The sequence below is a fragment of the Phocoena sinus genome, chromosome 9 (genome assembly GCF_008692025.1).
Source record: "Phocoena sinus isolate mPhoSin1 chromosome 9, mPhoSin1.pri, whole genome shotgun sequence".
In the NCBI taxonomy this organism is placed as follows: Eukaryota; Metazoa; Chordata; class Mammalia; order Artiodactyla; family Phocoenidae; genus Phocoena; species Phocoena sinus.
This window is the reverse complement of record NC_045771.1, coordinates 72945631-72967860: the sequence shown is the minus strand read 5'-3', so window position 1 is coordinate 72967860 and position 22230 is coordinate 72945631. Positions and strand designations below refer to the sequence as shown.

The window sequence follows — 22230 nt, the reverse complement described above, 5'->3', positions numbered from 1 at the left end:
TCTTTTCTGTAAACTGATGACTAAACTCAAGCCAGGATCCCTTAAAGCCTCCTCAGAATTGCATAATTTTATATACTTCCCATTACATGGGTCTGTTTTTTCTCATGTTAGTTTTCTCTATGGAGTGTGGATTTTGGATACCCAACAGAAGTATTTACACTGCAGGCCTGCTTGAGAGTGGAAAAACATTGTAGGATTCCCTTCCTACTCTACCTTCCCCCTCCCCAAAGTTCTTAGAGGTACAATAGGAAGAAGCAATTTTATTGCACTTAGTTTATCCAACCAAGTGAATGGACAGTTAGGTTGGAGAGCTCTGCTTATGGTCCTGAGGTCCCCTTGGGCTTTGTTGTGAATAAATAATGGCATTGTTTATAGATTTCAAAAGATCCAAGGAACACAAAACTGCACTGCTTTCAAATTATTTCAAGAATGAGTTCTGGGTGAATGGACTTTCAGGGTGAATAATGGGTCAGTCAGGGAAGCAGGAGTAAGACATGCTGAATCTTTGGTTTGGAGCTTGGAAGCACTGAGAGGCACGGAACTGGTCCAAACTGGAATGACTTGAGCATAACCTTGAAAGGTCTGAGACGGGATCAGTAAGAAAGAGTCCGTGAGGACAAGATCATCTAGACTTAAAACACAGAGAGGGGTGAGAAGTAGTCACTCAGAAGTTGCTTTTTAAGGCTTCTGAAAATTCTGCATGTATTCACATTTTATAAAGTTCTGAGTTTCTATCTGCTCATGGTTTTATGGTATGAAAATTATTCTGTTAGATCTATTTATATAGTATGTCAACACTTTGTCTGTTATATACTTTCTGAATATAATCCCAATTTTATTTTTTGCCTTTGAGAGTTATGGTATTTTTTACTAACAAAATTATAATTGTATGTGTTAGTATTTGTAAGTATTTTCCGTTTTGGTCTGTGACTTTGCTGCTATGTTTAGAAAATCCTTCCCACTTCTCTAAAATCGTATAAATCTTTTATCATCTCCTACCACATTTTTTTTTATACATTTAAATGTTCAAACTGCTTTGTAGGCATTTGGTGTATGATGTTAGATGATGAAGATGAACAAATTGTCCCAATTACGTTTATTAAAGAAATAGTTCTGATCTTTTCCCCATGAATTTGAAAGGTCATCTATATTATATACCAAATTCTTATATATCTTTGTGGTCCCTTATGTGTCTTGCTGCATCATTGCTTGCTTTATAATCATTTTGTTCCCCTGTATGGAAAGTTCCCTGCAAAGGTAAATTTTTATTACCTATTATTTTTAATCAGATTTTGTTGGTGCTTCCCACAAGCATATTACTTATTTCAGATAGTCCTTAGAGTATTTTGATGTGTATATTTAAAAATCTATTCATGTGTAAAATACTCAGTTAAAACCACTTATATTATTAGTTCTGACTTGAGATAGCAACGTTTAAAAGAAAAATCAAATGAAAACAAGCTTAACCATATTCAGTTTTCTTTGCTAATCTGAAAGCCCTTATTAATGAGTTTATTATTTTACTTATATGGTTTACTTCCAGCAAAAGTATGCACAAATGGCCCTAAACGTTTCTCTCCAAATTAAACAATTTACCCCTTTCTGATAACCAAAATGTGTAATAGTGCGGAACTGGTAGACGATTTATTGCAGCTGCTTTTGCAAAGCAATTATGTCACCAATGTACTTATTTACAAGCAATTACATACCACTGATAGCTTCATCCTGTTGTGTTCTTCTGACATTTCTGGTAGAATGAGGAGGCAGCTATTTTACCTGACACAGTTTGAGAGGTACAAAGAATATCTCTACGCAAAAAACACCTCCCTGTCTGATGCCTTCTCTTTTTATGTGTGTTATATTCCCTTCCTCTAGCAGAGCCCATCGATTTCTAATTACTTAGTATGAAGGAATGTACCATACAGCCATACCAATGAATGTATCATACCACTTTTCTCCCGAGAAAATAGGAAGGGATAAGGAGACAGTGGAAGTAGGCAGGAGGAACAGAACTCTAAATTCATCTACTTCATCATTTTGCCTGGCGGTAAAACAGGTTCAAGTTCTGCTTAAATTCCACAATCACCTCTATCAACTTTGCACAAAACTTTCATTAGAGTTTGCATTTTTATCCCTTACTATTCTAAAATCAGGTATTTTCCTTTTCAGCTTTTGATGGGAATGTAAAATTTTCAAGTTTCCCTGGAGAAAGTGTCATGAGTGAACTAGAAACTAGAAACTAGGAGTTCTCTTATCTTTGGATATGAAATAATTGTTATTCTTTTCCTTTTCAGTTTCTTCTTTGTGGCATATGTGGAATATTGTGCGCCAAAAAAAAATCTGGACTTGTCGTAAGTTTTTGCCTTGTTTGTATTGTGCATTGAAGTGTTTGAAATGTAAGAATTCAAAAAGGGAAATGATGACTAGCCAACTTTCATATCCTGAATGTTACTCATTTAGGATAAAAAGAAGACCGACACATAAATCCTGGCTTTTTTCTTTTCAAAGAAAACCATCAAGATTATTATAGACTATGACAAAAGAAAGGAGAAGCTTTGATATACTCTTTAAATACATGAATCTGCAACCCTTAATGACCGCTGTGATGGCAGTCTCCACTTTTCGTTTATAGATTCCCAGACACTCACAAGAATCCTTCATTGAGCTGAAAAAGACAGAGCTTGAGTTCATGGGAAATTTAACTGTTTAGATATGGAGCTGGGCCTAAAGATTACTAGCCTTGACTGTGAAGTTAATTTTGCAAAGCAGCAAAACAGCTGTGTTGTTATAGTTGTAGTTAATTCCCAAAGGTTTTTAATTTATTTTATGACTGTGAATGCAAATGTAAGCGTTCTCAGAAGTTTATGGTACTGCTGTGGGTTTTGGGGGTTGTGGAATACACTCCCAGTTCACTCTGATATTGGCTGGAGGAGGATTTCTGTGTGCTGCAGTGTGGATTCCCTACTGTCTTTCATGACATTTTTTGAGAGTTAGAAAGTAGGAAAAAGCATGTTTATTTTTTTGAGGACAATAGGAAATATCACAGACCTTTATAAGTTGGCAAAATATATTGTACATGGACCCTAGAAAGTGGTCTTTGAGACTGAAAAAAGGAGAAGGGGACCAGGATACCAGGGAAGGGGAAGTATTGCAGTCATTTGTTCAACTCCTTTTTCTAATCACAGTTTTCTTTGTGAGAATACCTACTGCGACAAAAAGGGTGAAGCCCCCATTGCTTTAGATATGTGAGATATAATTTTTAAAAATTACATTAAGGGAAACCTTTGGATAAAAATTTTTTTGGAGGCTTGTAATTTGCATTTGTGATTCTCCCATCACTCTTTACTATGGTTTGCTTGCTTTCTACGCTTTTCCTCTAGCAAAACTCTTCATGGCTATATAGTAACAATTTCTTGGAACATGGATGAAAGAGAAGGAAAGGAATAAAGGAGAGAAGGAACAAAAGAAGGAAAGAAGGAAAGAAAGGGGGAGGGAGGGAGGGGAAGTAATGAAAAGGGAGGGAGAGGAGAGGGAGAAAGGAGGAAGGGGGAGGGGAGGGCCAGGGAGGGGAGACATCTAAGTCAGTCTGGGCTGCTGTAACAAGGTACCATAGACTGGGTGGCTTACAAACCACAGAAATTTATTTCTCACAGTTCTGGAGCCTGGAAGTCCCAGATCAGGGTGCCAGCATAGTTGGATTCTAATAAGACTCTCTTCTGGGTTGCAAATTTCTGGCTGTGTTCTCACGTGGCAAAAGAGGGAAGCGGGCTCTCTAGAATCTCTTATAAAAACAGGGACCCTGTTCATGAGGGCTCCACTCTCATGACCTAATTATCTCCCAAAGGTTCTGCCTCCAAATACTATAATATTGGGGATTAGGCTTCAAATATGAATTTTGGAGGGACACAAACATTCAGTTCATAGAAGAAGGGAAGGGAAGGGATTTTTTTAAAGGCCACTAGCATCTTTTCTGTTTTCCTAATTCTCTTATAAGTTATAAAAAAAAAATTATAAGATCTAAGCTTTTTAGAAACTACCATCCACTTTATCCTCCTGTACCATCTGAGGTTCCCATAGATGACATTAACTGTCTAAGATTCTCTACCCTTTAATCAAATTGTGTGAAAATTTCTCCACTCCAAATAACTCTAAAGTCTAGAATCTCTAGTCTGGTAAGATTTAACAATAGTATATGGTTATAAACTTGGTACAGATTTTAACGTTTTAATTCCTGAGTGAGAATGTTCTGTCTGCACATGTTAATGAAGTGTCATACCTTTAAGGAATTAATGGCAATAACATCAGGAGAGATAGTGTTTTCCTGTAATAGTCTATTAAATTTGTTATTTATTTTATTAATTAACAGTAATTCATTATTTGAAGGCTAGAATGTAATATCCTTCCATATTTTCTGGGAATGAGTAAACACCAAAATATATTTCCAAGGAACAGCATGTCATTTGAATATACTTTAGAAGGAAGTATAACTGATTGATTCTATTTGACATTGGGAGCTACAATTTCCCACTTGGGGTGATTCGTTGATTTGGTAATTGACATTCAATGCTATATTTCATCAACCATTAGAAGATTATACTCATCCATCACTGGGTTTTCAGTTTTGGTGATAAGTACAGAAAGACAGACACAATCAGGAATGCTGAATTAAGTCAGAGAAAGAAAACAAACTACCTGTAGTTCATTCTGCCCATTGTTCTATTTCATACATCCATGGCCTTACCCTTTGCTGGGAACTACATGCACTTAGCCTAGATGAACTGTTGTCAAGGAGGCCTTGTCTGAAATCCCTGGTTGGGCTACATTCCCCTGCTCCATACTCCAAGGGCTACCTTTCATCCTTCTTTCTTAATATTTGCCATATTATGTTGGAACGTTGGATCTTCTCTCACACAAGGCTGCAGTGTTCTCAAGGGGAATAACTATGAGCTGTTCTTTTTTTTTGTAATGACAACTGCTGCCTCACTCATGGCCTAACAGATGCTATGTGCTCATTAAGTGTTTGCTAAAGTCAACTAACTGTCAACAGAAAATAATACCTAATAAAGTAAAATTAAATGCTAACCTAAGTTATATAGCTGTTTGCCCTGTGGACTTATGCCAAAGGAGATCAGTCAAGTCCAGCAATGCTTTCTGAGGAAGTTAGAACTAGATTTGTGTCGGTCTTCCCTCTAGGGAACCAAGAAAGAAGCAAAGTAATTTCCAGGAAATGAAAATATCATTGAAATGGGAATGAACAAGCTATACTGAGGGACAAGGGAGGTGACTAGAGTAGAGACAGTGTTCCAGAGAAAAATGGAAATCGGGTTGGATAATTAAATTAGTATCACACTATAAAGTATCATCAAAGCTCATGGGAGAATTTAGACTAGACACAAATACAGAATAAAATTATTAAAGCTATTGGAATATTAAATTTATTAAACATTTACTGCACAAAAGGCATTGTGTTGTGCTTGGTTCTGCCAGAGATCCTATGATATTTAGGTTGAATAAAAACCCCTAGCTCAAAAAACAAAAAAACAAAAACCAAAAACCCTAGCTCTATTAACAGAGACCCAGATCAAGCGAAGAGTAGGATCAAAAGGAAAGCTACATCCTGCGTTTCTCCATAGCGGTCAACCAAACAGTGGTTTTGGACTATCTATTGTGTGGTGTCACAGAGTAACAAAAGATTTGTAACATAAAGCACCAGTTCATAGAGGGTCCCTAAACTATCTCTTGGGAAAATAGATACTAAAACGATAAAATTCTTATAAATGAAAACAAAAAGGAGTTAACTAAATTCCCTAAGCTCACACAGCTAGAGAAGTACGGGGAGGTTTGAAGCTCATTGGAACTAATGACATTTCAGGGAGAAGACATTTAAATATTGGGGGGCGGGGGTGGGAATTAACAGAGAAACCGTAATTTGAGTCAAAAAATCTGGATTCAATTCTTAAATTTGAGTGTTAACTGCTCATCATTCATTTTCCAAATGTATATCACCTCTCAGAGGATAGCTTGGTGGGTTAATTGAAATGCATAGTAGCACGCAATAGATATTAAATATTATTTAAATCTGAATCTACCTAGAAGATAAATTTTGCTTACTTCAGAGTTTTCATAAGATGTATCCCTGGCCTTTATATAGTCAACTATTAATTCCTGAAACACTGTGGTCTACTCCCTCTCCACTGAGTCAGAGTGCAGGGAATCTTGGTGAAAAGAGAGCCCCTGTCCTCTAAGAAGCACCAAAAGCACCTTCTCTTTATTGTAACTCAGCCATCCTTGACGTGCAGCAGGTCGGTGCAGTGTGTTCCAGTCAGCTTTAACTCCCCCTCTCTTTTTCGTATCAGATGATCCTCTTTTCTGCCTGCTGCATCTGTGGACTCATTGGGGGCATCTTGAATTTTCAGTTCCTTCGGGCAGTGACAAAGAAGACCTCTTCCCTCTATCCCCTGCATCTCGCGTCCATGTCTCTTGCGTGCATTGGGATCGGGGGCTGCACCCTCTCTTCGTGGCTCACTTGTCGACTAGCCAGCTATGAACAGAGGAGGATGTTCTCAGAGAGGGAGCATTCTCTGCATCACTCTCATGAAATGGCTGAGAAAGTGAGTTTTGTACCTCTGCCTCTCATTGCTATCACATGAAGACTGCAGTCAAATCTAGGTGAATCAACTTGCAGCTTTAGATGAGAATTTGAGGAATTGGATTTTATAAAAATTTGGCCCTATTGGACTAAGAATAGGAATTTTAAATTATTTTTTCCCTGTAATTCTGGGCACACCTATTTTTGACATAATTTTCTCTATCTGTATAAAAACACAGCTCCTAAAATAGAACTAATAAAATATTGAATGTCTTATAAATATGGATTTTTAACGTAGTGTCCTGAGGAAAAACATGAACTAAAAACACTCTCAACTCAATAATATCAGTTTTAGAAATCCGATGGCTTCTCCTTTCTAACTCACCCCTTGTGCTTGTAAGTAGATGCATTTGATTATGTAAATTAGATTTTCACGCATAAAGGGGCCTTTTAATAAGGCAACAAAAAGCCCTGCCTATCAGTGCAGATATTACAATACACATAAAGCTTCATTTAATTCTCATCTAAGCTTCATGCATATTTGGGTAGCTTTGCCTGTATTTTAAATAATGTTCCTTGCATAATTGTTTCATGATACCCATTCAAACAAGAAGTTACATTTATTGCATCAAAGGACAAATGATATAGTGAGCTGTCTGTGTTTCTTCTACATTTTGCCCATGTTTCTTAATTCAGCTCCTGCTACTGGATCTATTAAGGAAAAGATAAAACATTTGTAAAATAAACTCACTAACATAATGGCCACATCACATTTTACTTGATACCATGGAAATAAAATTGCATAACAACAGAATAGAAGAAAGAGTAGCACGAGTTACAATTGCATACTTCTTTATAATGTGATTTTAAGAAAAAATATTCTGTAGTTTATGTGTTTCCCTTTCATATACAATTTATACACTCAAATAAGGAGAGTAGACGCTCTTAAATTGTTCCCAGAAAGCAATTTTAAACAGATCTACATGTATCCTTCAAAAAAGAATTAATAGTCCAAATAGCAGGACTGGTAATTTAAAGAAATGGATTGTTAAAAATAGGTTATCATTATATATTTGGATAATGGCTCTTTTGTGCTCTATTTTTATATTAGTGTGATTTAGGTTTCTGTGTCTATGCTTGTGCAATATTTATTGTATGATTGTTATATTTATATTAGAGATTGAGGGCTATTGAAATAACCGACTTGCCCAGCTGCCCGGTGGTGCCCCCGACACCAGAGTTACCTACAAGGTACGCTGATTTCTAGGGAGTTACCATGTTGTAATGTCACTGCAGGAAGCACTGCCTCTTCTAGGAAGCCATGATGTCAGCAGATCAGTCTGGACTGATGCTGTGATATTGTTCCTCAAAGTATTGCTTTTGTGAGAACTACTTTGAGGACCTGATATAAACCAACATGGCAAAGTCTTGCAGCTTGAAAGTTGGTTGAGTATATATTCAGCCTGCCTGTGAGCATCCAAACACATGTCTGCTTGGATGATTTGTGACTCCTTTATTCTCTGCTACATCATGATTCTGACTCGATATCATCATTCACAGACCAGAGTTTTGTTTTTAATAATACATGTGTCGATAAAGGCAAACTTTGTATTGCTCTCATGCTAAAGCTGCATGAGTAGATAACTTAAGTTTGACACTAATACAGTAAAAATTCTGTATAAAAGCTTTTTTCTTATAAACCTATCTGATATGATACATTTCAAATTTATTTCCCATATTTTATACTTCTGAAAATAAATAGTCACCATTCTTGCTTTGGTTAAAAAATATAATAAGAAATACAGGGAGTCACACAGATATTATGGCCCAATTGCAGAAAGTATATCCACTTGCAAACAGTCACAATTGGTCCTGCCCAAATTTAAAGTATAATCTTTTGCTAAATTGGACATGCCTATCTGCAAATAAACTGAAGATACTTGACCACTTAAAAACTAATTTTCACTGTTTTTTCCTACCAGTGATTTTTCTGTGTCCATATTAGGGTGACTTTAGTTAAGAAAATTCTTTGTTTTGGTAAGGTTTTTAAAAACTGGATTTTTTTCTTAATCCCACAATAAAAGTTTATACCTTAATTTTTTATGATTATTTTTAAGCTACTTTTTGAATGCAGAGTTATTTTAAGAGAAGTAAAGGCATCTATGAATCTTCTATAAATTCCTTAGAAAATTGTTTTTGTCCTACTAGAAGGAATAGAAATAGATGGATGAGTAAATTTTATTAAAGATCATTTTGGAGAGATCATTTCTATTTTTCTTGCCACCAGTAGTGAGTTTTTAAATGAACCTCAAATCAGGTATCTTATCAATAAACTTACCCTCAGCCCAATAACCCCAATGTATTATCGGACCTAATTTCACAGTATATATCTAGCAGAGACAGCCTCTCAGTTATAGTGAACCATTGCCAGACCGTAGAGGCTATTGGTGCCCAAAGAACTTCTCCACTTTTTGACAGAGCTTTTACCCTAAACTGGTATGAGATTTTAGGCCTTAGGTAATTCCTCAGCACCTTATTAGGGTAGGTATAGTGGATACCCACATACAACACTACCCTTATGGCCTGGAAGGGGCAAGGCACTTTGCATGGAGAGATGGGTCTTGATGTGAGAAGAGGAAGAGTCTTCTTTGCATATTGTCTTCTTCCTCAGCATTTTCTTGACGGTAGCTCTACCCCGTGTTCTAAAAGACACCAAAGTTTTCAAAAGCAAAGTTCCAAAATCAGACCAATTCCTACCTTCCAGTCTCTCACTGATTCTCCTAAGCAACTTTCAAAACCACCAAATCCAAGAAGTAAGCATCTGTATTTTACTCCATCTCCTATATTGAGTTTTCAAAGAGAAGATACTAAAAATGAGGCATGTGATATCTTTTCATTTCTGAAATAAAGATTTGGAAGAATTTCTAAAGTTTACAGAAGCAAACACATTACTTTTTACTTTTAATTCACCCAAACAGAAAGTATAGATATACCTGATAGGCTTAAGATCATTGAGAAAATAATTTATTTCAATTGGAGTCCTCTTTACAGCTCTTTTGCAAATAGGCTTGTTCAAGTGGGGAAAGATGTTTTCATCTATTTTTAGATAGTTTTGCCTAAATATTATTTATAATATGGTGCACTAACCATTATAAATGTGAATGGGCCTCACACGTCCTCATTACCTTTTATTGTGTAGGGAAGAGTTTAACGTTTAACAAAACATATGAATTCAAAGCATCTGAATTTTTCTTAAATTAACATATTTTCTAAAATTGCAAGTGAAACTTTTTATGTAAGTTCATTCTTGATATCGAAATTTCTGTTGCCTTCCCATGTAGTTTTCCTTATTAACTACTTAGTAATTGATCTCTTAAAAAACATGTTAAGAGCTTTTTTTCTAATTTTTATTTTTTAAATTTATTTCGTGTGTGGTTTTTTTTTTTTTAACATCTTTATTGGAGTATAATTGCTTTACAATGGTGTGTTAGTTTCAGCTTTTACAGTTTGCTTTTTACTGTATCAGTGAAGTGTTGTGAAAAGCAATCTGTCCTACTGTGAATTATTAGTGATCTTCAGTTACAGATAGGCAATCCCCTGGTGGACATTTTTCAGTTCTTCACGAAAAGCCCACACATTTTTCTATAGAGCAAAGGTAACCCCTAGAATCTGTTGGCATTTTGTTGACATGCTCAACAGAGGAAGCTATACATTGAAAAAACTTAAGTATTTAACCATCTTCTTTCTAGGTGAGGTCTTTCCAAAACAGAGTTGAGGGCCGAGAGGGGAGACTAAGGGGGCTGGGGAGAGATTGAACTGTTGCTGTGGGTAGAAGACTTTGGTCTAACAGACTGTCACTTCAGTGTTTCATGGGTTCCAAGATGCCATGAAATTTCATTTCCTCAAATTCAGCAACAGCACTAATCCTTGTCCTTCCCCAAAAGTCAGCAAGTTTTTCAATGGCTTGAAATTTCTGTTTTGTAAACCCATTAATCAAATTAATGCCTTACTCTGAAAGTGAATTTTAATTAATTCATGTTATTTTCCTAACAGGAAATGACAGACAACATGAGCAATGGAGGACCACAGCTGATATTTAATGGAAGAGTATAATCAATATTTTAAAGAAGTGAACATTTTTTAAGATTTTCACGAGGCAAAGAAATACCAAAGGACTAGGAGATAAGTTAAAACAGTTCTTGCCTTTGCTGTTATCTCTCCTGAGTACTTACTAAAATTATTCTTCCTCAATTTGCCTCACTTTACTTCTTCAGCTTTTTTTTAATGGTGAAAAACTTTCCAGAAATGTTCTAGTACAGTAATTTCAACCAACTTTCCAGATTGTTCTAAAAAAGACTTTTCAGGAAGAAAAAAAAAAGGAATAGATAAAATAGAAAGATTCATATTCTACACAAACACTATTTGACTAGCATGAGTGTTAGATTTGTAATGACATATTTCATATAAGTAATTTAAAAGTGCAAATATCAAGAAATAATAATTTATTGATGTCTTTGTTCTGAAAGACGATGGCTTCAAAGAATGCCACAATTTAAAACCTCAGCAATGCCTTGTTATAAAATCATTGTAATTATTTTCAATTTGTGAATGAACTATATTTCATAATTTATTTGTAAATTACAAAAAAAAAAAACCAAAAAAACCAAAAACACCCTAAAACATAAAAAAGAGGTTTTTTTAGAGAGACAGTATTAATCTGTATGATATTTTTGCATTTTTCCACAGAGTGAAAAGTTATAAATGAATATGTTTTGATTATACTGTGTAAATTGATGGGCATGTTCATGAATGAGCCTAAGAATAAAATAAAGTATGTGTGTGTGTGTATGTGTGTGTATATATACTGTAAATATAGAAAATATATATAGGACATATTTATAGCATTCATGAATGTAAATAAGTAGTAGAAAGGAAATTGTGGTGTTGTGGGGATATTGTCAAGATTCTATTCCCACAGAAATGGGAGAGCAATTGTTCAAGGCTTTTCTATGCCCACAAAGTCACATTTAATTTCTACTAAATTTTTTCAGTTTTATTTCTTTATTACGTCTGCTGTATGTAAATATCATTGTGGCTGATATTATGGAGTTAAAGTGATCTGAATAGTGGAGTATCAAGATAGATTGCTTAATTATTTGGCCATTTTACTATTATTATGATATTTATGTAAGAACAATTATTAATATTGATTTATAAGCATAACACTTTAATTCAAATACTTTCACATTTATAAATATAGACAGAATGACTTGCAATTATTCATGTTATTTATATTTCAAACACTTTACAGCTCAATTAAATTATATAAAAGGACAGATGATGTACGCCCAAAAGATGCAGGTACAATTAGCTTTGTTAGAATTTAATTCAGGTTTTTTGGTTTTGCTTTACAATTCACATGGAAAAATACAGACCATTTTTTAAGAATGCCTATATCCAAAGAGCCTGAAAGAGTTCTCTGTAGAAGGAAGTTAAAAGATAGGCTTATATTTACACAGCTAAATTCAACCCTCTCTTCCATAACGGAATGTTAAAATAGTAATCTATGACACTACATGTAGGCGAGAAAATGGCTTGGTCTTTGAAAATATTTGTGAGAATATAACTTGTGGCAACAGATAAAGAAAGTATATATTTTAAAATATATAACTCATTGTATTGTACACTTTTATTATTCCGCAAAGCTAATCAGTTTTCAGGTCATTTTTTATAAGTTACTTACTGAACGATAGGTAAATTAGCACCTTTAATATCCAGTATGACAACATGTTATAATTTAGAAGCAAAATATAGGTTTTAGTTGGGCTAACAAAATAAAAATAATGCCAGTTAATGGAAATCTGAAGGTCTTTTAGTTTTATAACAACTTGATCATCACCTACCCTATTTAAATCAGCTTATAAAAAATCTGGTTGTATATGTTCAAAAGAAATGACGGGACTGTGGTTGTCTGGTGTAGTTTTTTAAGTCTCTCAACTCGTATGAATAACTTCACTAGCCAGCAGATTTACGGAAGTGGCCCACAAATGCAGCCTCAAATAATAAATCAACTTCACTTCTGTTTATTTGATGCCATAAATAGGCATGATCTTTGTCACTGAAAATCTATACTATATAATGCAGGTATTTTGTGTGTATATGGTTCTCCTAATTTTATGCAAGGATGTAGTTTTGTACTGAAAGAATAACCACTGACTCTAATTTTAGGTGGCATTTCTTTGTAGACATGTTTGTACAATACAGAGTTATAATACATCAGTAAGATGTTTTAATTTCTTTTGAAATGATATATAAAATCACCCATTAAAGGACAAAAGTAGGCATATCACTGCTTAGACATAGAGTTAAGAAGAGATGCCATCATCACAGTTATTCCAGTAGTCTACAGTGTATTTAACCAAGTATAGATGTATCTTTAATGTAATTATTTTAACTCAGTAGTTTCAGGACTCAGTTATTTAGAGTGATTTATTTGGGATATGTAGTGATTCTTTTTGAGATAAGTAGGGGAAGTTAGGAAGACATTGTTCAAGTACTTAAAAATTTAATTTTCATAAAACATTGAACTATGAACTAGAATAGTTTAAGTGACCACATTACAGTTTTAGCATGAGCCCACACTTGGGAAAAAGTAATGTGATACTAAATTAGAAAAAAATATGTGAAACTAATGTGGTGGTGTGCTGTAGAGACTAGCTACAGGAAGGTGCAGTAATTATAAGCATAAAACAATAAAAGTGGACTCTGCCTGAAAAATTTTCAACATATGTGTGTGTGTCTCTACACATACATATATATAATATGAACTGCTTAGAAGTGGGACATAGTATGATGACTCTGATATGTCTATATAATAAATGGTGTGTTTTGAAACTACATATGGTGTGAGCTTTCTTTCCATCACGATACAAAAAATAATTTCCCCAATAACTTGATGAATAGATGTGCAGTTCTGAGTTTGGCAGGGGACAGGATGCTGTGAATGAGGAGAGGACATGGGATTAAGAAAGGGCATTTAATCTTTCCTGTTTGAGCAAATGGGAAAGATTAAAGTACGCTCTGATGTAGACAGGAAGTGGTTGAAGATACAGGATAAAATGAGCATGATAAAAGAAGGTGAGATCCCTAAAGAGGCAGGAGGAAATAGGTTAGAGATCATAGGAGACAGAATTAACTAGAGATAGGAGATCTCACAAATGAAATCTTTACTTGAAGTATTTAGAGAACTCTGCTGACCTATTTGGATTTGTCAGATTGGTTGCTACTGGCATTTAGGGTGGACAGTAATGCATTGTGCAGACTGTACTATGCATTTCAGGCCATTAAGCATCTCTGGCCCCCACCCACTAAATGCCAGGAGGACATTTCAGTTGTGACAATAAAAAACTGTCCAACAAATTTGCACCTATATCTTTGGTAGGGAAGTTTTGCCCCCGAATTTAGAACCACTGAGGAAAACCCTTGAACATGATCCAGAGCAACCAATGTTAGGGCTACCCACAAGTGTAAATGTGAATTGCTCAGGGTCATAAGTTCACTGTTCTAAGGTCTAACTATATTATCTGATACAGTCGTCACAATCCTATCCACATGTGATTATTTAAATTTAAACATAAATTAATTAAAACAAAATCAAATATTCAGTTTCTCAGTTGAGCTAGTCATGGTCCAAGTGCTGAACAGCCACATGTGGACAACAGGTATAGAATATTTTTCATCATCTCAGAAAGTCCTGTTGGACAATGCTAGTCAAAAGCACATCGAAGAGAATGGTTCCTCACCCTCAGTACTTATAAAACTTCTTCCACAGTCAGCCAATTATCATTAGAACAGAATGTGTGAAAAGAGTTGGTAAACACTCCATGGAATTTGAAGTTGATGAACCAGTTAAATCCAAGGACTGAACGAAACTAGCAAAAATACAGTGTAGGTCAGACACGTAGTAAAGTTAAGTTGCATTAGAGATTTCATGTTTAAAAACAAAATCTGTTCATGCAAAGATTCCACTAAATTATTAAATATTTTATGTTTGACAGATAAAGTGAGATGTATAACTCCTATTTTCGAAGAAATTTATTCATCTTATCACCATGTGTCAATGGAAAATTCTGCATTTCTTGGGCTTGAGAAGGTGAGAACAGTATGCTGCCCTCTACTCTTCATTGACTTAGCTTGAAAGTGGCATGTTTAGAACCACATTTTCAAAAATTATTTAGCAAATACATTTCAGAAACTTAGAGAGAGCATCTTAAGTACCATTTGGTTAGAACACCGTTTCCAAATAAAGTTTCAGAACTTGGCATCACTTCACTCTTTTCTCCCTTAAATCATTTTTCTGGAAACATATGTAATATTTCTTACTCAAAGTATATGACAGCCAAGAAGTGCAATTATTCCGAGTCCATAAATCACACGTCATCAGTTACTCACAGCAGAGGAAACCAATTCAGAAATTGCTGGAATGTGGATGCCTAGTAAAGTTATACAAAAGGATTTTTTTAAAGCTCTTTTTGTCAGGAAAATTATCTACTGAATACAAAATCTTTTACTAGGAATGTAATTCCCAAGAAATATATTGTGAAAAGTCAAATTCTAGATCTAAAAAAATTTATTTCACTATTTTAACAGTTCAGTATTATCTACATCAATTAACGATAGGCAGATCTAGGAGCATCTTCACTTTCCTTCACATTAGCTAAAGACTACTGATTTCAAAGCTTTTCCTGCCTTAACATCCAAAGGCTGTGCTTCTTCAGCCACACAAGGCATTGCAAGCCTTACCCCCAAGGCCAAAATGTACTGTGTTACTGAAAATTGCTAGAGAGACTCTAGGAGCTTCACAGAAAAACCTAAAATCATGTCAAATTTGCATTGTTTTTTATTGACTACAGTGATCGTTCCTTGTTATTAATCAGGATATTGGTCTCCACCTACTCACTAAGGCAGGGGACCTCAAACGTCATTCCACAACCTCTGGGGCTGAGGCTAGAAGAAATCCCTTGGGCGCTCCAAGCTTACTGCCCAGGCAAGAAAGCCACAGCCCTTTGTGGGTGGCTATACAAGCCAACACTGTCCTTCACTCTGTCCCTTACTGTGAATCAGCAAGAAAAGAGGTAACATTCAACCTTATTCACATAAACGGACTTGAAGGGCCCTATGCTGCTAGATGTCCACTGCCCCATTACTATCCCCAGAGTCTTTCAAGATTTGGACATATCTGTCTTTTCTGTCTTCTAAGTGTATTAATACTTTTACATCAATATCTGAGCAGAATACAATAAAGGCTCTGTGTCCTTTATAATTAAACAAATTGCAGGAAAGAATACCAAGTTTTCAAGTCATGATAGAGAGGCAGTATCAGCCTATTGCCATCTGTCAGCAAAACCTATGGTGGTGTAGCAGGTAAAAGACAACCATTTATTAAGTGCTATTATAATGTACATTGTCTATAAATGTGACTATTCCTCTGTCACATTAATAGCATTTATTTTATTTGGAATAAAGAAAAGGTGGCAAGACATCAGTATTTCACCCGAAAGGTGAGGTCATTTCTGGCTGTAACTGTGACTCTTAAAGTCATTCAACCAAATCATGCAACTTATATACACTTAGGTCTAAAACGCAAACCACAACTCCACTGCGTATGAAGCACTCCCCTTGACTTGTTCTGCCTCTTCTGATTTCAGATCCAAAATCTGCTCTGTGGTGCTACCTTGATTTTGGTTTCTGGCCCCTGAACTTGAACCTGAGACTTTATCTCTCTGGTTGTCAGTCTTTGACTGCCACAGCCATGTGCTTCACTCTAAGCAAACAGGACTTCAGCAGCATTAGTTTCCTGGCAAACAGGCATGTGCTCAAATTGAAAACAGGAATTCAAAGGAAGGATCTCAGGTGACTAAAGGGAAAGCTTGAGCTCTCCATACCTTGAATGTAAAAAGGCTGAAAAATCTAGGTGGTCATTGGAGACAGCCAGGGAGCTGTAAGTCAGAAACCAAGGCAAGATCATTTTTCCTTTTTTTCTTTCTTTTTTTAAATCGGGGTATAATTGCTTTACAATGTTGTGTTAGTTTCTGCTGTACAGCAGAGTGAATCAGCTACAGTTATACGTATATCCCCTCCCTCTTGGACCTCCCTCCCACCACACCCCCATCCCATCCATCGAGGTCACCACAGAGCACCAAGCTGAGCTCCCTGCGCTATACAGCAGGTTCCCACTAGCTATCTGTTTTACACATGGCGGTGCACATATGTCAGTCCCAATCTCCCAATTCATCCTATCCCCTGTCCACCTCCACCCCCGTGTCCACATGTCCGTTCTCTGCATCTGTGTCTCTATTCCTGCCCTGCAAATAGGTTCACCTGTACTATTCTTCTAGAGTCCACATATATGCGTTAATATAGAATATTTATTTTTCTCTTTCTGACCTCACTCTGTATGACAGATTCTAGGTCCATCCACGTCTCTACAAATGACCCAATTTCATTCTTTTCATGGCTGAGTAATATTCCACTGTACATATGTACTACATCTTGTCTATCCATTCATCTGTCGATGGACATTTAGGTTGCTTCCATGTCCTGGCTATTGTAAATAGTGCTTCAATGAACATTGGGGTCCATGTGTCTTTGGGCTTCATAAAGGGATTGGACCAGTAAGCTATAAAGAAAACTAATTTTATAATGAACAAAATTCTGCTTTTATATGTTAGATCTGTTCATTTCTTGTAGTATCTGTCTTTTTCTTCTTTTAAATCTCTAGTTTAGCCTACTCACCTGCACCAAAAAAACATCAGATGAAGAGGTTTTATTCAAGCAGAGATAACACTGTCAGTAAGTATCATTCTAAAGCCGGTACGGTGCATGACAGCAGGAATCACACTAAGAAATGTCATGGGAAAGTGAGACACAAGGGAATAGAGTTGCTTTCATTTAGTTATTGGTCCTCCTCACCCAGAAATACCCATTTCAGTGTGAATTTTGGAGTTCCAGAGTTTTATTTGGCCAATGTGCCTTTTATGTAGTGTCTTCCCTTGTAAATTCTGCACACTGTTGCATTCTTTCACAAGTGAGAAAGTCCATTTTGCCACTGGATAAAGATAAATTCATTATTGCAATCATTTCCGAAGCATAAAAGTATTAAGAGCATCTTGTAGCCATAAGAGGAAGTGGAGAATATGATCCACTAGTATGCATTCTGTGTAATTACTTGAGAGTAAATTCTAGGTCAAAATGCACCATGTCTAAACTCCATGTTTATCTGCTTTCCACTCTCAAAATTTCCATACCACGTTCTTTGGAATATATTTAATGTCAAAGATCTGCGAGTTCACACCTACACGAACTCTGCAGCCAGCAAGTGGTTTATTAAACTACAGCTTTAAAGTAATATTCAAAAAACAGAAAAGGAAACAGTGTTCTCTTTTTGTTCTGCAGTGAGCTAAAGACAGATGGAAGTAGATGAGAATTTCCATAGACACCCCTGCAAGCACCATGTTTAATTTTATTGGCCAGATTCCTCGGATTTGAAAACCTTGAAAGAGGGGTGTTGAAACTCTGTTGCAGAGATATCTACTTGAGAAGGATATAGGGCCTTAGGAAAAATACTGGCCCTAGTTTTCATCAAAGGACAGGGAGTTATATAAAGATGGCACCAAATCCTCAGAAAGTAACCCAACCCTTCTGATACCTTCTTAACCTCTTTCCAACCATCACCAGTGCATACAGCTACACGTGTACACCCACATACACAAACACACACCCCAAATGAAATTTATTATTTAAGCCAATCCTTTTCACCTAGAATCTTTCATCCAAAAGGACTGTGAAGTTGCCTTCCTGGTAATGACTGACAGATACCTAGGTAGATACTTGCAACCTCAGGTGGGTGAAGCTAAACCATTGATATGATTTTATGATTTTATCTAAGTCCATATTTTAAAGTTCAGGTTTAAACAAATACACACACACACACACACGTATATATACATGTAGAGAGAGAAAGAGAACTCTAACGCACACATTCCTAGGTAATAGTCAGAACATCTGAACTGTGGCCAGGAGATAAAAATCTAAGCATAAAGATCAGGATGTTTCAACACTATTATATCTGGTTACCACGGAAGTCAGACACAAATAATTACCTATCTAGGGAGTGAAAATACAATGAACACTTAAGATTTTTGCCCTTGTTATTACCCTCATAAGCACCTAATGTGATTTACCAATAGTCTATTTATTAAAACTGTGTGAAAACTGTATTTATATATTAAAGATGAGAAAAAAGGTTGCCTCTATACTGAAGAAGTTGAGTAAACACTGACTCTTCATGGGAACTGTCAATTTATGTATCCTTTGAGAAATTTTGAATTAATAAAAATATTCAAATAGTAAGATAATTGAAGCATAGTAGTGTTTAAGATAAAATTATCACATTAGATAAACAATTTTTGTACACCTTCTCTTTTTTACAAATGAAAGTATGTCCGGGTGTATTTGTTGTTAATTTAAAATGGCTGTGCCTCTTATTTCAGTGACAGAAGAATTGCAGGAGGATTTGACTATGCCTTAGCGAAAACAGAACATATACGTGTGTTAATACAATAAGAATAACACATGTTTTGTAGAGGACTGTTTTCTTTCATGAAGATTGTTCTCTACTCCTTGGAAATAATCCTATTTTGACTTAGTTTGAATTTGTTTCAATAGATAGGTTGTAATGCAAAATTTACCATAATGTTATCCCTTTCAATATAATGCAAAGGGGAATGTAAACTGAAATTCTTCTCTCAGTATAAGAAATGCATGGAAATTAGGTAATGGCTTCTACCCTTCTGAGTCAATGTAAATTGGGTACTATTTTATGTTCCTTATTTTAAAGACTTTATTGTGTTTGAACACTAAACCATATGAAAGAAGTAATTAACTACATTGTTGATTATCATTATTTACATCAGTTATACCTGAACAGAAATAATAAATTCAGAGCCTCTCTTCTGTATTTCAAGCCTCTTTACAGCCCCTGGTTCTCAAACTTCAGCGGGTATTATAATCACCTAGAGCACTTGGTAAAATGTATTGCTGGGCTCCATCCCAGAGGTGTGATTTAGTAAGCCTGGGTGGGGCCTAAGAATCTGCACTTCTAACTACTTCCCAGGTGATGCAGCTGTTGCTGGTCCAGGGACCTGACTTTGAGGACCACCAATAAAATATAACCTCATTAAAGCAGTCAGGTCTTAACTTATAGACAGATACATTTGAATAATTTCATTTCTATGTATTTTCAGCAATAGCTATAGCTTGCAAAATATAAAATCAATTACATCCAATAAAATGTAATGCAGTGTGCTTTATTATTTCTTTTTCTTCAGTGCAAGCACGGTGTACATCTGTTAGTTCAACAATCTAAGAAGCCAGTAGGAAGGGCTTTCAGAGTCAAAACTTGATCCTATGTCCTTTATTGAAGGATTATAGGTAAAAAAAAAAAAAACAAAAAAACAAAACAGCTGTCAATAAATAGTTGCCTTGGTTTTTGCCATTCCTACAGTACTTTGTGCTAAAGCAAAACTTTATAAATGTAAAGCTCATGTTTGCCATCTGCTGACACATTTGTGAATTACAAGTAGTCTGCATGGTTGGTATATATTGTGTTCAGATTTTTGTGTTTTGTTTCTTCATTTCCAAAACCCATTAGGTAAATTTTATACATGTATTTTCCCCAAAAGCACTGTATTTCACAATTTATTGAACAACTAAGATACAACTGTTTCCCAAACTGAACACATTTATTTCAAACAGCTAGTTTGTATTGAAGCTATTTTAATTTTTCCTACTGACAAATGAAATTGCAAGTTTGTCAGTAGGAAATTGTAAAATCTTCAATAACGGGAATCCTTTTGCTGATTTTCTGATTTTTTAGTATAAAACAATGCACACTCAATATAATAATATATGAAAATTCACTCAAAGGGAAAAAAGCCATAAACCAACCCACCCTCAAGAGCTAACTAATATTAATACACGGTATTTATATATCCATATTCTTTTCTAATCACATAAGTGTGCATATTTCCTGGAAAAATCAAAGCATACAGCTCAAATTACTTTGTAATTTATTTTGGCCAAACCACCAATTATCGCATATTTATATTGCTCCAGGGATTCTTTGATTGAAAGAAATAGAAACAGACTAACATAATACAGTGTATGTGTGTGCATGTTGGGGAGGTAAGGATCAGTGGTTAAAAAAAAAGTATAGCAAGTTAAAGGAACACTTTTCTCTCTTTCTTTGGGGTCAGTGGACATGAGGTCAAAGTCATTTCTAACCTCTTCTCTTCTTGAAAAAAGGGGGATTTTCCTAGCACAGACTTGCCTTTGGCTTGACAGGGCTTTTCATGAGACAGGGATCATCGTTGCCTGACTTCCTATTACACTTTGATCAAATTTTAGAGAAAAAGGAAATGGTGCAGACTGAATATAGGTCACAATGAAATAAACTTTGTGTATGTGTGTGGGATGGGAGATAGGTAGGAGGGATCTCATTGTACTTCTGTTTTCTTCTTCCCTGGAGTGGTAGGTGGAATAGGTTAATTTGGGAAGGTCACTCCATAATGTTGAACATTTACACACAGGCTGAATCACCCTTTCACTCTTTGAAATCATGCAGAGTGTGAGTAGTGGCTAACAATCAAACCAGATTTAAAAGATTAAAAAGTAGAAAACAATTCTCAAAATCAAACAAGCAAATTGCCTTTGAACATCCAAAGAGTTACGTTACAAAACTACTTCATAGTTTAAATTTGTGTATAATCATTACTGGAGTAATTGATTTCAGGTAAGTTTTGTTTTGACTGAATTGTCTTGATGTCCAGCTTGTTTTTTACTAAATTGTGTTTGGACAAATTGTTTTCATTCATGTTTTATCATCTGCAGACAGCCTAGATGCATCTTGACTCCAAGGAGAGGTTTTGATTAAATTGGTCTGGAGTGCCCTCTAGGCATCAGGAGAAGTTAAAGCTCCTCAGGGGATTTTGATGTTCAGCCAAGTTTGAGAACACTGAACAAAGGGGTCCAGCACAGGACGGCTGTAGGACTTTGCAACAAAATCAAGGTAAAGTCTGTTACATTTCCCATTTATGGACTTAACATGTTCACCATTGGGCTTTGGGAGCGGTTTCTTCCAATTCTCATCTCTTGCTAAATTTGAAGTCAATTAAAGAATACTAAAGAAAATGCTTTTTACTTATTTGAACCTTTTATCATCTCTGTAGTAGGCAGGGCAAGTATCATTATCCCTATTTTACAAGTGGAAAACAGGTATAGAGAGAGTTTTTTCACAGTACCTAGGGGACGTGGGAGGGTGTTAGTACTCATACCACTAATTGTTATACATTTCTCTTGGCACTTAAGCAGTCTAATACGTGTTACATGTTTATGTCTAGATACTACTTCCTAACTTAGACTGTAAGCTCTTTATCACCTTTTATTTTATTCATTCATTTAAGATGCATTGTGTTGACAAAAAATTTAATCAATTGTTGATCTAAGCAAGAAATGGAAAATTTTATTCGAGCCAACCTGAGGTTTATAACCTGGGAGATGGCTTTTCAGAAAGCTATGAGAAC

General features: G+C 35.5%; 1 protein-coding gene across 4 annotated transcripts in view; it reads left to right on the top strand.

Moving 5' to 3' along the window:
• TMEM196 (transmembrane protein 196) overlaps positions 1-11726 on the top strand; it is a 200018-nt gene extending 188292 nt beyond the window's left edge. For 3 of the 4 annotated variants that reach the window (XM_032643248.1, XM_032643246.1, XM_032643245.1), the window contains 3 exons: positions 2295-2351; positions 6357-6611; positions 10643-11726. In XM_032643248.1, coding sequence (XP_032499139.1) covers positions 2295-2351; positions 6357-6611; positions 10643-10702 — 372 coding nt within the window. In that variant the 3' untranslated portion in view covers positions 10703-11726. Of the gene's footprint in view, positions 1-2294; positions 2352-6356; positions 6612-7766; positions 7841-10642 lie in introns of all 4 variants that reach the window. The other variant, XM_032643247.1, reaches the window with a different exon arrangement.
• The last annotated feature ends 10504 nt before the right edge of the window (positions 11727-22230 follow it).